At 50.8% G+C, this 15,464-nt stretch overlaps 1 protein-coding gene across 1 annotated transcript in view; it reads right to left on the reverse strand.

Annotated features, from left to right (window-relative positions):
• The window catches only part of CCDC40 (coiled-coil domain 40 molecular ruler complex subunit), a gene marked incomplete at both ends in the record, with an annotated part of 39,710 nt that overhangs the window by 963 nt on the left and 23,283 nt on the right, over nt 1-15,464 (reverse strand). Inside the window, 9 exons of the mRNA XM_079725503.1 lie at nt 336-494; nt 2,030-2,218; nt 5,080-5,200; nt 6,846-6,937; nt 7,048-7,217; nt 7,637-7,850; nt 8,830-9,075; nt 13,081-13,263; nt 13,344-13,587. Coding sequence (XP_079581629.1) covers nt 336-494; nt 2,030-2,218; nt 5,080-5,200; nt 6,846-6,937; nt 7,048-7,217; nt 7,637-7,850; nt 8,830-9,075; nt 13,081-13,263; nt 13,344-13,587 — 1,618 coding nt within the window. The remainder of the gene's footprint in view (nt 1-335; nt 495-2,029; nt 2,219-5,079; nt 5,201-6,845; nt 6,938-7,047; nt 7,218-7,636; nt 7,851-8,829; nt 9,076-13,080; nt 13,264-13,343; nt 13,588-15,464) is intronic.

A 15,464-nucleotide genomic window follows, 5' to 3' on the forward strand; every position in this document is an offset into this window, starting at 1 on the left:
TTACAAGTGTAGCCCCCACCCACCTGATGCTCCTTCTCTGCTCCCTGTTTCTCCGGAGTATCTATATCACCATCAGATATATGGTATCTTTTTTCTTATTAGTTTTTTTTATCACCTGCCCTCCCGCCCTCAGAAGGAGGGCAGGGATTGTCACCTTTTCTATTCTAGTCTGTTGCCCTGGCACCCAGGACAGTGCCAGCCCATGGAGACTTCATGGGAAACATGAGGTGGACGACAGCAGTAGGCAGTGCTGTGATCAGCCTGGGCTTAGCTGGGCCGGAACGGGCCTTGCTGCTGGGTTCCTGTGGCCCTGGTGGCCCTGGGGACTTGCTTACCTGTCGCTTGAGGGCTGCCAGCTGGTACAGGTCAGCTTCGAGCTCGTCGGCCTTGGCCTGCATCCTTGACAGCTGCTCCTGTTTCTCCAGGAGGGAGTCGCTCACAGATTTTTGAGTTTCTTCCAGTTCTAGGATGGTTTGGGTGCACTCCTCGGTGGCCTGGGGGGTTAGACAGGAGCATCCTGGGACCCTGCCCACTGGTTTTTCAGCCGACAGAGCAGAGTCAGGCTGGGAGGACCCCAGGACCCTCTGGGCACATGATCCAGGAGGATTCCCAAAGAGGGGGTGCAGGAGAGTATTGGGGGTGGGGAGGCCAGCAAGGGAGCCCTGGCCGGACCTTTTTTGGGGTGGGGCAGAGAGGAGTCCGTCACCAAGCTGGGCAGAGGAGGCCCCTGGGGAGCCACGAGAGGTCGAGAGGGATGGACGCCAGGAGTGGCCAATGTGGCAGAGAAATGCACAAACCAGGCCCGGAAAAGGCCCCTCTGCGCCTCGAGTAACATCCAAATGAGCAGTTGGATCAAGTCTGTCATTTTCGGCTACCTTCCCTCATACAGGACTCCCCCTATAGGGGCTATTCCAACATTCTCCATTCAGTCCTCTGGGTGATGCCACGAGGTGAGGACCCATTTCACAGGTCAGTAAACAGAGGTACAGAGAGGTCAGACAACGTGCCTGAGCCATGAGTGGAAGAGCAGAGCTGGGACCCACGGAGGGGCTGGGGGGACCCACGGTGGGGCTCCAAGGCCGCTTTCTGTCTCATGTAACCCTCGCCTCTCAGGGAGGGGTCACTGCTTCTATCTCCACTGGCAGATGAGGAAATTCAGGCGTGGAAGGTTTCTACATGCACTGAGGCCACACAGCTGGTCAGCAGGGGCTGAGGGAAGTCTGAGCCCACAGCCCAGCCTGGTGATCACAAAAGGAGGGGGCACCGGGGCCATACAGCTGGTCCCCTCTCAGGGCAAGGCACACACTACATGCTCAGTCGATGTGGACTGGTGGACAGGGACATGGGCTCGAGTGGGTGCCCTCCACGTTCCCACTGGCCCATCGCCAGCACCCACTTGGGGTCAGTGACACAAGGACTCGTGCCCTTCACCAGCACTCCATACTTCCCTGATGCCATTTCTGTTGGGCAGAAAGGGGCAGAAATAGGGCCGCCTCCAGTCCTAAGCTGACGCTCCCTATACAGATCCTCTGTTAAACCCGAGACAAACTCTCAAAGAAAGCCCCTATCAGAGCAGGACGTTAGGGGCACTCGGGAAGCACCTACTGATCTGGCACCCACTGTATCTTGACCCAGAACCAGCACGTGGGGTGTGAGGCTCAGGATTTTGTCCCCAGCACAGAAGAAGGCAGCTTGTCTGATTCTGCACCCGAGCTCCTCCCATCCCCCCCAGCCCCCACTGTCACTTCTCTGTCTCCTAAAACAGCCCTGACACAGCAGCTGTGACCATAGCTCTGGGAATGAGGGGTAGAAGAAGAGGCGGGGAGGCAGGTGGGGCAGGGAGGGACCCGCCGAGAAGCAGGCAGGAAGCACAGAGCGAAATTGCAGCCCAACTGCGGAAAGTACATCAGAAACATGGCCCTGGCCAGTGATGTCTGCACGCCTGCCAGCGGGGCTGGTGACACAGGCTGACAGCCTGTGGACAGGTGGCCCGCAGCATGGTCCCTTCCCAGTCGCTCGGCTCCCCTACCTTGTGAATGTCCCTGATCTTCCGTCTCAGCTCGGTCTGCTGGCGGTGGAAGTCCGTGCGGGTGAGCAGCTTCTTGTCCATCTTGCACTGCCCCTCGGCCCGAGTGGAGATGGTCTCTCTGCGGGCGACAGCCAGCTCCATGTCCCGGATCATCTTCTCCTGCTGCTTCAGCAGTTGGCCGTGCTTGACCTGGGTGCACAGAGCAGAGGGACCTCCCACCACATCCAACTGAACCATCAGGGAACCCACAAGGGTGATGTCCCCAGGGGAGAAAGGAACCTGGGGGTTTAGTCAACCGGTCAGAGTGATTTAAGGTCCAGGTAAAGAACACCAGGCAAACAGGGCAACACTGAGAAGCCGTCAGAGACTGGGGCAGGTGGGGCGACATGAGGACAAGATGTGGCCTGGGGTTGGGTCCTGGAGCAGAAGGGCATTAGCCAAAAAAAACGGTGAACTCTGGTTAGAATTTGTAGTTTGGTTAACTGTATTGCACCAAGGTTAATTTCCTCATTAGGAAAAACGCACCGTGGTTTTGTGAGATGGTGGTGTGTAGGGCCTATAGGGCCTGGGGCTGGGGGCTGGGTCGTGGTGGGAGCTGGGCTGCAAGGGGTGCCAGGGAGCTTTCTGCAGGGGTGGACGTGCTCTACGTCTCCATGGGGTGGTGGCTGCATACGTGTGCACTGGACATTTAAAATAAGTTCATGTTACTGCATGTAAATTATTCCTCAATAAAGTTAATTCAAAATAACAAAAGGATAGACAGGCAGGAATCCCTAAGTTAAGTTAGGAGTGGTGGTGGGAGGCCTAGCCCACGAGGTTAAAACAGAGCAAGAGTGACAGTAACCAAATGCTCTGTGCTGGCATGAGCCCGTCAGAATAACTGTCACAGCAGAGCAGAGATGCAGGACAAGGATGGCATCCTCATCTCCATCCATGTGATCAGCGTGGCCATTCAAATCAGTGAGAGAAGCACATATCATCTGATACACGCTGCTGGCATAACTCACTCCCCAGCAGAGAGAAAATAGAGATGGACCCCTATTCACAACATACCCCCAAACAAAATTCCAGGTGGATTCAAGACCTAAGTATGTGCAAACAATTGAAAAAACTCAGGAATCTGTTTGTGTAACCTCGAGCTGGGGAACCTTCTTAACAGTACAGGAGACCCAGGAGCCATACAGGAAAAGACTGATACACAACTAAACACTAAACACACTCTGAGAGGAAAGAGACCATTAAAAAAATGTGTAAAGGCAAGCAGTAGACCAGAGGTAGCATTTAGAATAGGTATTAAAGACAGGGGTTATTAACCCCAATATACAAGGAGGTCCTAAAAATTGCTAAGAAATAAGAAACAGGAAAATCAGGCAAAGATATAAACAGGCAACCTCCCAAGGAGGAAATGCCAAAACACACATATACCCACAGGCACACGTGTGTGCTCAATCCCCCACGTGTAAACCAGCAATGCAAATCCACTGAGAAACCCCTTTTCATGCAGTGGGTTGTCAAATATTATAGACTGATAAACAAATGAGTGAGTTTAGCAAAATCACAGGAACAAAGCCAATGTACAAAAGTCCATTGTATTTCTGTACCTTAACAATGAGAAACTGGAATTTGAAAATTTTAGAAAGTACCATTTACAACAGCACCAGAAAACACGAAACACTTAGGTATAAATCTAACAAAACATATGCAAGACCCAAATGCTGAAGAAAAAAACACTAACAAGGGAAATCAAACAAGACCAAGTAAATGGGGAGACAGATACACCTGCTCATGGACTGGAAATCTCAGCAATGCTAAGGTGTCAATTCTCTCTAAATTGATCTGTAGCCTCAAATCCCAATCGTGATCCCCGCAGGAACTTTTGTAGAAATTGACAGGCTGATTTTCAGTGTTTTTGGAAAGGAAAAAGATATTGAATAGACAAGACAATTTTGTAAAAAAGAACAATGCTGGAGGAATCACATTGGACAGAGCCACAGAAATCAAGACCGTGTGGATTTGGGCTCTCGGATCAGTGGACACAGCAGAGGGCCCAGAAACAGACCCATGAAAACAAATATGGTCACTGATTTCCACAAGGATATCACTGTAACAATTGTTTTAGTGACAAAACAACAAACTGGAAACAATCTGAATCTTCACATCAACCTAGGAATGTTTCATTAAATTATGTTATATCTATAGTATATTCTGCAACTGTTAAAGAAAGATAATATCTGGATTATTTTTTAAAAAATAAGTTGCTGAATTATATGTACTATTTTTGTTGCGGAAAACAAAACAAAACAAAACCACAACTAGGAGGGAAGGGGACGGAGCCCCGTCCGTCCATGTATGTGTGTGTGTGCACGTGCTTGTGTGGGTGTAAGCTCTGAGGTAGAGGGTTTGACCTGCTGCAACTTCTGTGGTTTGAAAAGTCAGTTAAATGGAGTGGTTTTTAAAAACTTATCAGCAGTAGATGCATTTGATCAGAATTCCTCTGGACTCAATAGCTAGTGGGGTTATTATTATCCATGTAATTGTAAAAGTGATGTCACATTTGTTTTTATTACCTGCTCTCATTTGTATCCTTAAGGCCCTGAACCTTTGGCTCAGTGACAGCTGGTGATTTAATTACCAGCCTTTTCTCAAGGGAATGAAATCCAGCTAAAGATGACAGTAGAGAGAAAACATGGGTTCCTTGAACCCTGTTACTGAGTGAGTCTTTCTGGTCCAACGGTGGGATACATCTCACAAATGGGTCGTGAGATTGGTGCGGGGCGGGGGGCGGTCACAGCCAGCGTTTAAAAATACTGAGTGCATTGCTTGCACAGGGTGAGGGTAAAATAGTAGTTCATGAATACTGTGCAGACAGCTGTGTGTCCTGTAACCATTTTGGTGCAGTAAGAACAAGAATTGGACAGGCCCTGATACAGGAGGTCGGCAAGGGGAACAGCGAGTTTCCTTGTGCTTGGGCTGCAGGCCGCTGTGCCAGAGTGGTTTCCTCCCAGGACCCCGAGCTCCCAGGCTCCCCACACCTCCCTCCTCCCACCCACCTTCATCCTGTGGATCTCAGCCTTCATGGCCCGGATCTCTGTCTGGCCCGTCTCGGAATCCACTGATGCGCGCATCTCTTTTGCCAGTTGGATTTTTTTGTCCCAAAGCATGATCTGGTGTCTTTAAGGGAAGGAGAGGCAGTGTAAGAGCTGGAGAACGAAGGGGTTTTCTTTCTGATGCTTTGGTGAGCGCTGTGTGCTGTGCTTGGGGTGGGCTCCAAGCACAAGGAGCAATGTCTGTAATGGGCTACGGGAGACCCTCGCCTTCCCGTCCATGAGGGGTGCCCTCGCCTAGCACGTGGCCTGGTTAATTTGCAGGCACCCAGGCAAGGGTTTAAATAGAAACAAATGTTACCATTCTGGGACCAGAAGGTGAACTCAACCCCAGTGCCCACCACCCTCACTGGGGGACCGGGGCGGGGGGCAGGGGCAGAGGAGAAAACAGATATGTAACTTTAGGAGAAACTGAGAAAAGCAAATATAAGTGATAGAAGTTGATATTAGAAGAAGTCAAGGGCTTCCCTGGTGGCACAGTGGTTGAGAGTCCGCCTGCCGATGCAGGGGACACGGGTTCGTGCCCCAGTCCAGGAAGATCCCACATGCCGCAGAGCGGCTGGGCCCGTGAGCCATGGCCGCTGAGCCTGTGCCTCCGGAGCCTGTGCTCCGCAACGGGAGAGGCCACAACAGTGAGAGGCCCGCGTACCACAAAAAAAAAAAAAAAAAAAAAAAAAAGAAGTCAAGAGCCTAGATAGACCAAGAGCCTGAAAGCCATTAAAATGTTAGCAAAGACACATGCCCCCCCACCCCCTGTGGTCTGAATGTTTGTGTCCCCACCCCCACCAAATCCACATGTTGGAATCCTTATGCCAAGTCTTGGGATGGTGATGAGGTCATGAGGGTGGAACTCCCATGAATGGGATTAGTGCCCTCATAAAAGAGACCCCACAGAACTCCCCCTCTCCTGCCACCCTGTGAGGACACAGCAAGGAGTCTGCAACCCAGAAGAGAGCCCTCACCCGACCATATAGGCACCCTGATCTCGGACTTCCAGCCTCCAGAACTGTGAGCAATAAATTCCTGTTTATTGTTTATAAGCCCCAGTCTGTGGTGTTCCGTTGTAGCAGCCTGGAGGGACCAAGATCCTCTGCAAGCTCCAGGTGGTGTTATGTGTAGATTCTGTCAAACCACAGGGAGGGGATGATCCCTTTGCCACTCAGCCCCTTGGCGATCACATGGCACCAATCAGGGTGCATGCATACAGTACCCGCTCAAGAGCCCTTGCAACTGGAGATACAGATCTACGTGCACCAACGGGGAAGGACATCCACAGAAAAATATAAGGCTACTTCAAAGGAGGACATAGAGACCAATCTCATTTTTGTTTAAAAAAAAAATGAAAGAAATACATAGAGAAAATGGTAAAGGAAGAGGGTTGGATTAAGTGTGATTCTCCTTTTTACTCTGCACACACTGTTACGGTTTAAAATGCTTACCGTTGGGTCTGGATTACTCTTACAATCAGGCACCAGAAAGATCATACAGTTTTAAAAGTCTGTCCCAAAGGAAGCCACTCTATTTCCAGCCACCACGATCATGGGTTTGGCGGGAGGGCTGCCCCGAGCACAGGAGACAAGAACCCCACTCTTCCCTGGGATCCCCCTCGGGTTCCAGAGCCGCCCCCACCTCCCGGGCCGGTTTACGTGGATGGTGGCCTCCCACGGCTCCGCGGGGCAGCGACCCTGGGACAGGACGCGCCCGGCACTCACTCCGCCTCCACCAGGCTGTTGAGCACGGCTGCCTTCTCCTCCCTGAGCTCGTTCAGCTTCTCCTGCATTTCGATGGTCTCTCGCTCCGAGGCCTGCATGGGGAGGGGGCAGCTGAGGGTGGGGCTGAGGGCAGCGCACACCTGTTCCCCCGCCCTGCCCCCTGCCTGCCCACCGCGGGGCGGGAGCTCAAGGTGGAGCCCACCTTGAGCGCGCGCACGAACTCGCCCTCGGTGGCCAGGTTGCCCTGCTGCAGCTCCTCGGAGCTGCATCGGTTCTGGTTCATCAGCACGTTGAGCTTCCTCAGGTCGTTGTCCAGGTCCCTCATGTGCCGCTCGATCTGCTTCTGCTCTTTCTTCTCCTGGTCGATCTTGTCTGCGGGGAGGGTGGCCAGGGGTTGGGGGTGGCCCCTGGTGGGTAGTGATCCGGGTCTGTGCCCAGAGCGCCCCCCGGCCCCGCCGACCTTCGGGCACCCCCGCCCAGCCAGAGGAGGCCTAAGGGGACAGGGTGGCGCTCAGACACCAAGCCCCTAGGAAAGACCAGCCAAGCTCAGGGGCAGGGCCGGAAAGCAACGACCCTGACCACCAACAGGGGGGTTTGGGTGGCCCAAGGGCAGGACAAGCAGGCAGCAGGACCTCCGGGAAGAAATGGGCATGATGTGTTCAGGCCGAGTGGGCCCTGGACACCAGGCAGCACTTCCTGTGGGGCTGCAGGGCTGGGCTGACCAGGTGGGACCAGGTGCGACCGGGACACCACAGCAAGTGCTGTGGAGGGGGCTGGGCAGGGGAGCTCACTTTCTATCCGTAGTTTCTTCTGCTCCAGGATGTGGATCTCCTTCTTGGACATGTCCAGGGAGGCCAGGTGTTCCTCGCGCCCCTGCGTGGCCGCCACCATCTCCTGCTGCAGCCGGAGCCAGGTCACCTGGGCCTGCGTCACGCCGGCGTTGTGCTCCTCGATCAGCTTGCTCAGCCTCTTGATCTCCAGCTCCAGGGGTCCCACTTCTTCCCCCTGAAAGTGATGTTCACCAGAAAGCAGAATGAGCCTCTAAATCTGGGTGGGCTGCCGAGGGTGGGGACCCCTGAGATCATGTGTCTGGACGACGAGTAGGGGGTCTTTACTCAGAGGGACTAGGGACCCTGTCATTGGGTCCCCTCCCCTGAGGGCCCAGGCCATATGGCCTGACCTGCTGTGGGAGATACGGGTCTGGGGGTCTGTGACCCCTTCCCCTCCCTCCACTGGCCGGGCCCCACCATGCCCCAGTCTTGGGGCAGGGGCAGCAGGGCCTCTGTCACCCAAAGGGGCTTTGCAAATTGTCTTTTAACAGCACACTGTCATGGGTTATGGTCTTTACTCCCTTGGAATCCACTCAGGTTGCAGCTCTGAGACCGCACTCTGGTGTCGAGGTCTACCTGAGAATGTGCCCCCAGCTGCCCATCCTGCTCTGGGACTTGAAGCTGTTGGTGGGTTCCTCAGGTCAGCGATACCTGGATAACCTGTAGGACTTCAAGCCCCAAACTCATCAGACCACTTCACTTAGAGCTGCAGTCAGTGGCTGAGATCCCGCCCGCTGCCTGTCTTTGCACAGCCCATGGGCCGCACAAAAAATCAGAAGAGAATTTTGTGCCAGGCAGAAGTTATATGGAATTCAAACTTCAGGGGCCCTAAGTAAGGTTTTACTGCACATGGCCACACCCGTCTGTTTACGTACTGCCTGTGGCTCCTCCTCATAGCCGCTGGGGTGAGGGGTTGCAACAGAGACCATCTGGCCTGTAACACCTGAAATACTGATTATCTGGCCCAACAGAGAAGGAGTGCAGACAGCCCCTGAGTCAGAGCATTTGGCACAGACACGTGTGCTTCACCTGTACGATCGGCGTGACAGGAACGCGTGTGTCCTATGTGAGTTCGTGTCTGAACATAAGAAGTTCCTGAAATGGCCAGGCATAGATATCAACCCGAGTAGCCGCTCCCGGCCCTGGGGTCTTACCCCGAGTTCAGAAATTGTCTGCTCCAGCTGCTTGTTCAAAAAGTTGATGAGGCCTTGCTTTCTCTCAATCAGGATTGTGTGCCTGGAGACTTCACTTTCACTGTTTGTGATGAGGTCGTTGACTTTTTTCACTTCCTTGTCCAGCTCAGCCAGTGTCTTCTGATGCATGTCCAGCCTGCAGCTGGTGTTCGTGATGTCCAGGGTGGTCTGAGCAATGTCACCGTCAATTTTGGAATGATGTGTCACCTGAATTAGCAGAAGGAAACATGACTGAACTTTTTTTCTCTTTCTGGGAGGCTCCAAATGAGCTGGTTGGCTTCTTGTTTCCTTGATCCTCCGGGTATTCATCTGGAGAAATTCCAAAACATAATCAGGAGAGGAGGATGTTGGCTTTCTCTCCACCTCATGACCTGTCAAAGGACCTACTTGTTGGAACCCTAATGATTTCTCACAGAAAAAGAAAGCTAACATTATTGTCTCCTCTTATCAAACAAACAGTAACGTGCATTGAAATGGGGAAATGTGAAAATACAGATGATCACCCATAAATCTGCCACACAGTTAGCCAGCATCACTATTTAGAATCTATCCTGCCTTCCCGACTTTGTATATAAACCCCTTTCCCCCCACCAAAAGAAAAACAGGATCACACTCTACATATAGGTTTGTAAGCCACTTTGCAATTTGACAAATTTCATGTCATGTCATTTTTAATGGCTGTGTAATACTCGGTCATATTTGTAACAGAGATTAGGAAGCAAGTCACAGCTGTCCCTGGGAATGTCATCTGTTCCACAATGATCATGGGGCACTGCTCTTGGCAGCTCATGTGTTTTGGTGAGGAAAACCAAGATGCCTGCCTTCTTTGAGCTTGTCAATCTCTTATCAACATTCCAACTCTAAATAATGCTGTGACAAACACCAACTTCTAATTTCTATTTGATGGGACAAATGTCCTTACATTTCACTGGAAAAGCTGGACACAGTCCTTGAGAGAAAAGATTGTACTGTACTGGGGCTCTTGCCAACCTTGGTTCTGGGGGTGGGAGCTTCAGCCCGGGGCAGAACTGCCCAGGGCTTCGCGGGGCTGCCACTGTCCTGAAGGCTGGGCCAGCCCACCCTGCCTCCTCTGTTGGCTTCCGAAGGCAGCTTTGCTCCACTCTTTCCTCCAATGGAGGGTTGATCATAAGGATACTTGTGAGAATCAGGGAGGGAGGCAGCTTGGGCTCACTTTGGGATCAGGGCCCCTTTCTCCGAGCTGTGGCTCTGCCTTGACCTTGCTAGCCAGCCCCTCGCCATTGGTTGCCCACTAGTTCCTGCCCACAAAAATCCTCAGCTCTCTACCAGCCTGTGGCTCCCATCAACTCCTGGTCTCCCAGGGTCATCTCTGCCCCTCCCCACATGACCCCAGCTGGCTCTGTCACACATGCACTCTCTGACCAGCCATCGTGCATGGCTTTCCAGAACATTCCTAGGTTTAAAGCCAGACCCTGCCAGCATCTCAAGTCACCCAGCTCCTTGCGGTCACACCTTGGCCCCTCTGAGCTCTGGCTATCCACCCGTCCTTTTCTTTGCCAAGACCATCCAAGGTCACTGGGTCTTCACAGGGGCCCTACCTTCCTCTCTACTCCAGTGCTAGCCACCCTGGAAGGGTTTCAGCTCCTAAGTCCCCTTTCAGCCACCAACCAGGCCAACCAGAGCACCCGACCTCCCCTCAGTCCCCTCGGGCTGTTTGTCCCCTTTGTTGAGACCACCCTGGCCTCCTGCTGGGACATTGGTACTGCTCCTGAACTGTGTAGGCCCCACGGTTCACCTGTGCCTGCCCTCCCTCTGGACCCATCTGCGTATGATTCTGTCCCTCCACAATCTCTGCTCCTTGTCCCAGATATGCCCACCCTGTCTGCCACCAGCCCACGGGGTGTAATGAGCAGTTTGGGAAAAGTGCCCCCTTTCTAGAGCTGGACATAGCCATCTGCTGGCTATGGTTGCAACAAATGCTGGCCCTGGACTCTTTACTGCCCTCCTGTGGACGGGGGTGGTAGTACATGGGCTGCCCACCAATTGTTGTAACAAATGCTGGCCCGGGACTCTTTACTGCCCTCCTGTGGACGTGGGTGGTAGTACACCTGCTGCCCACCAATTGTTGCAACAGATGCTGGACCTGGACTCCTTGTTGCCCTCCTGTGGACATGGGTGGTAGGACATGTGCCACCCACCAATTGCAACAAACGCTGACCCAGGACTCTTTACTGCCCTCCTGTGGACACGGGTGGTAGTACACCTGCTGCCCACCAATTGTTGCAACAGATGCTGGACCAGGACTTTACTGCCCTCCTGTGGACATCGGTGGTAGTACACATGCCGCCCACCAATTGTTGCAACGAATGCTGGCCCAGGACTCTCTACTGCTCTCCTGTGGACATGGGTGGCAGTACACCTGCTGCCCACCAATTGTTGCAACAAATGCTGGACCTGGACTCCTTATTGCCCTCCTGTGGACATGGGTGGTAGTACACCTGCTGCCCACCAATTGTTGCAACAATTGGTACATGCGCTGCCTACGTGGGTGGCTGGGGAAGAGGGACACCTGGGGGCCAGGCGACCGGCCTCTGTGGTGCTGCAGCAGGGCCGGGCAGGTTTACTTCACATCCACCACACTCCATAGCTTCTCCAGTACACACTGACTCCCCCCCATTTTTGCTCCCAGCAGGTAGTCTTGCCCCCACTTCCCAGAATAAGAACTGGAAGTACTCCACCAGCGTCAGCTAGGGCATCTCAAGGAGATCCAGGCATGGGCGGTCTTGGTTCCAGCCCTGTCTCTCCAGTTCCTTAGCACACCAGGCAGGGAGTGAACTGGTCTCCTCCCAGGTATCTGGGAGGGGTGAGGTGCTTCAGGCTGCTAGCCAGATAGACAGAATCCTCGAGGCAGGGGGTCACATCACAGGAAGAGCCAAAGAAGAAACTATTTAAGTAACAAATTGCTTTTCTAAGGACACAGGGACCCCCCACTCAGAGAAAAGCAAGACCCCTGAGGGAGCAAGAGAGAGCTCATGACAGGGGTAGGAGTGGGGTCCCCAGGCCAGGTGGGCCAATCATATTCACTCAGGACCTCCAGGCACACCCTGGGGAGGCAGAGGCTTGGGCAACTCCACAATTCGTTTAAAATGCTCCTACCGGGCTTCCCTGGTGGCGCAGTGGTTGGGAGTCCACCTGCCGATGCAGGGGACACGGGTTTGTGCCCTGGTCCGGGAGGATCCCACATGCTGCGGAGTGGCTGGGCCCGTGAGCCATGGCTGCTGAGCCTGTGCGTCCAGAGCCTGTGCTCCGCAGCGGGAGAGGCCACAGCAGTGAGAGGCCCGCATACCACACACACAAAAAAATGCTCCTACCAATTTGACCAGGGTTTCTGCTGCAGCAATTTATCCTCAGACATGTGGACAAAGATGTGTGAGCAAGCATGTTCAGTGCTGAGTTATTTATAAAGTTTAAAACCTAGAAACAACCTGAAGTGTCTAATGAGAGAACTGTTGAACAAAACACATACATTTGTAGGATGAAATGTGATGCATAAGCCAACATGTACTTTTTCTAAGAATATTTAATGGAAAATGTTATGTTGAATGTGGCCAATAATGTAAAATAAAACACTACATACATAGTGAAAAATTCATTGACAACTACACTTGTTTGTGCACTTTTCTCTGTGTTGTATTTCATTAAAATTAATGTAAATGGATTAAAAACTGGTATATAGTAAGAGTCCTATGTCCTCTAGGGTTGCGTGTGCATAGGTGTCTTCACACGTGTGTTCATGTATGTGAACATGTTGCACAAATGTGTACATGTTTGCGTGTGTGTGAACGAGTGTGCATGTGTTTGCTCATATGTGCACGTGGGGATGTGTATGTGCACGTGTGTTTCTGTGTGTCTTTGTGTGTATGAGTATGACCGTGTGTGTTTAGAAAAATTTCCAGAAGGAAATACACCACAATTTCAGAAGAGATTATCTCTGGATGGTGGGACTGCAGCTGTCTTATTTTCCTCTTATGCCTTTTGGTACTTCTAGGTTTTCTACAATGAAAATGCATTTATTTTCAACTAGAAAAAAATGAAAGGTGAATGAACATGCTGAGTGCCCCTTGCTCCCGCCCATTCCGCCGCATGTGGTCTGTTCCCCGCGAGAGGCACCCCAATGCCTGCTCTCCCTGGGGGCATCTGCCTTTCGAGGCCCGGGTGTGTGCAGTGGCATACCAGGTTGGTCTTTTTCTTCTGGAGCTTCAGGATGAACTGGTGGAAGTACTTGGTCATCTTGTTGGAGGTCATGTGCTCCTGCAGCTTCTCCATGATGGAGGCATCCATCTTCCTCCTCAGCTCCAGCTCATGCTGGATGGTCTGGTGGAGAGTCTGCAATTGGCCTATGGTTGCCGTGTATTCCTGGAAAGAAATAGCCAAAGGGTGGGTGTTGTGAAAGAGGTCGGGGAGATTTGCCCTGAGGGTGGGAGACATGACCGTACCATGTGGGCCTTGCCCAGTGTGTCCTCCGTGTCCAGCAGGGTGAGCCTGTAGGTGTTGAACTCATTCTGCAGGGCTTCCTCCTTGGCCAGGCACTGCGAAGTCAGTTTCTGCATCAGGCTGGTTTCCCTCTCTGCCCGGTTCAGGATACTGGCCAGCTTCTCGTTCTTTTCTTCTTCCTTTATGATGGATTTCTTATAGGCTTCGAGCTCGCCATCCATGGACTTGACTTGATGCTGGCATTCGCTGCCAAAATTGAAAGAGCAAAGCTAGGACATCGGAACACCAATGTGTATGGTGGTACCCTGCTCAGAGAAAGCTCACAGAGTGGAGAGAAAGAAATTAGGCAACCAACTCTTTTAATAGTAGTCGAATCTTTTTTAAAAATTTTTTTATGACTTTCGCATATTATTTATTTATTTATTTTTAATTTTGGCCACACTGTGTGGCACGTGGGACCTTAGTTCCCTGACCAGAGATCCAACCCACACCTCCTGCAGTGGAAGCATGGAGTCTTAACCACTGGACTGCCAGGGAAGTCCCAATAGTACTCAAATCTTAACTAATATTTTCTAATGAATTAGAACTATTACCCGGGACTTCCCTGGCAGTCCAGTGGTTGGGGTTCCATCCTTCCACTGCAGGGGTCATGGGTTCAATCCCTAGTTGGGGAACTAGGATCCTGAATGCTGTGCAGTCAAAAATAAAATAATTTAAAAAAATAAAAGTTAAAAGAACTATTACCCATCTCAAGTCCAAGTCTAAAACTCTTCTAATATTGTGATTATGGGGGGGGGGGAAGGGCAGGAAACTGTTGCCTTGTGCTTGTGGGTGGGGAGTGGTTGGCGCCAGCCCATCTCCTTTAGTCATGACCATAACCCTTGGAAAGGATATGCTGTTATCTCAGTTTTGTACTCGTGAACACGAAGCTTAAAGCATTTGAGGCACACAGTGAATGGTGTGGCTGGGAGGAATACAGGTGGCTGTCTCTTCAAATCCCCTCAGCATACTGGTCATGGAAATACCCATAAGTAATGTCAAATTAAAAAATGCAGATCCTGGATAATGGAATTTGAATTTTTGTGTGTGAGACATTTTTTCCCTTTTATTCTGTGCTGTCCTGCTGTACTTTAAGCATGCTTTTCTCTACTTGTGGTATCTTATCCTTTGAATAAGCTCTTATTCAAAAATTCAAAAAGTACTTTCTTCTTGAACTAGAATAATACCTTCCATATTTTTCTCACATCTATTCCTGGGCCTTGGACTCTCTTCCCCCAGCAACCTGTTACTGTCTCTTAAATGTCTTGCCAGATATATTTTATGCATATATAAACATTATGTTTGTGGGTGTTTGCGTATTTCTCTCCACTTAAAAAGTTACAAGTGGAAGCTTAGTATATCCTATTCTGCACCTTACTTTTTCTTCTGTTGTATCTTAGAGATATTCAATATCAGTGTACATAGAAATTACCTTAATTCTTTTCAATGACCAGATAGTATTTTAAATATCTCATTGGTATACATTTAGGCTCTATCCAGTTTTCTGCTTTTTCCCAATTTCACCAGTATAGCAATAAACACCTGTACACATTAAAAAAAAAAAAAGATACTGTAGAGATATGCTGTGTTCACGCAGCAGAAGATTCAATATTATGAAGGTGTCAATTCTCCTCAAACTGCTCTATAGTCTCAATGCATTTCCAATCTCAATGCCAGTAGGCATTTTTCCCCCAGAAATTGACAAGCTAATTCTAAAATTCATATAGAAATCCAAAGGACCTAGAATAGCCAAAATAATTTTGTAAAAGAAGAACAAAGACTCCCAATATCTGATTTAAAGACTTTCTATAAAGCTGTACTTATGAAGACAATGTGGTATTGGTGAAAGATAGACAAATAGATCAATGGAACAGGATGGAGAGTGTACACACACACACACACACACACAATTGACTGATTTCTGACAAAGGTGCCACAGTATTTCAGTGGAGAAAGGATGGTCTTTTCACCAAGGGTGCTAAGACAACTGGAGATGGACATGCAAAAAAAGACTGAACCTCAGACCATAATAAAATTAACTTGAGGGCTTCCCTGGTGGCGCAGTGGTTGAGAGTCTGCCTGCC

Source organism: Hyperoodon ampullatus, assembly GCF_949752795.1.
Source record: "Hyperoodon ampullatus genome assembly, chromosome: 19".
Taxonomy (NCBI): Eukaryota; Metazoa; Chordata; class Mammalia; order Artiodactyla; family Ziphiidae; genus Hyperoodon; species Hyperoodon ampullatus.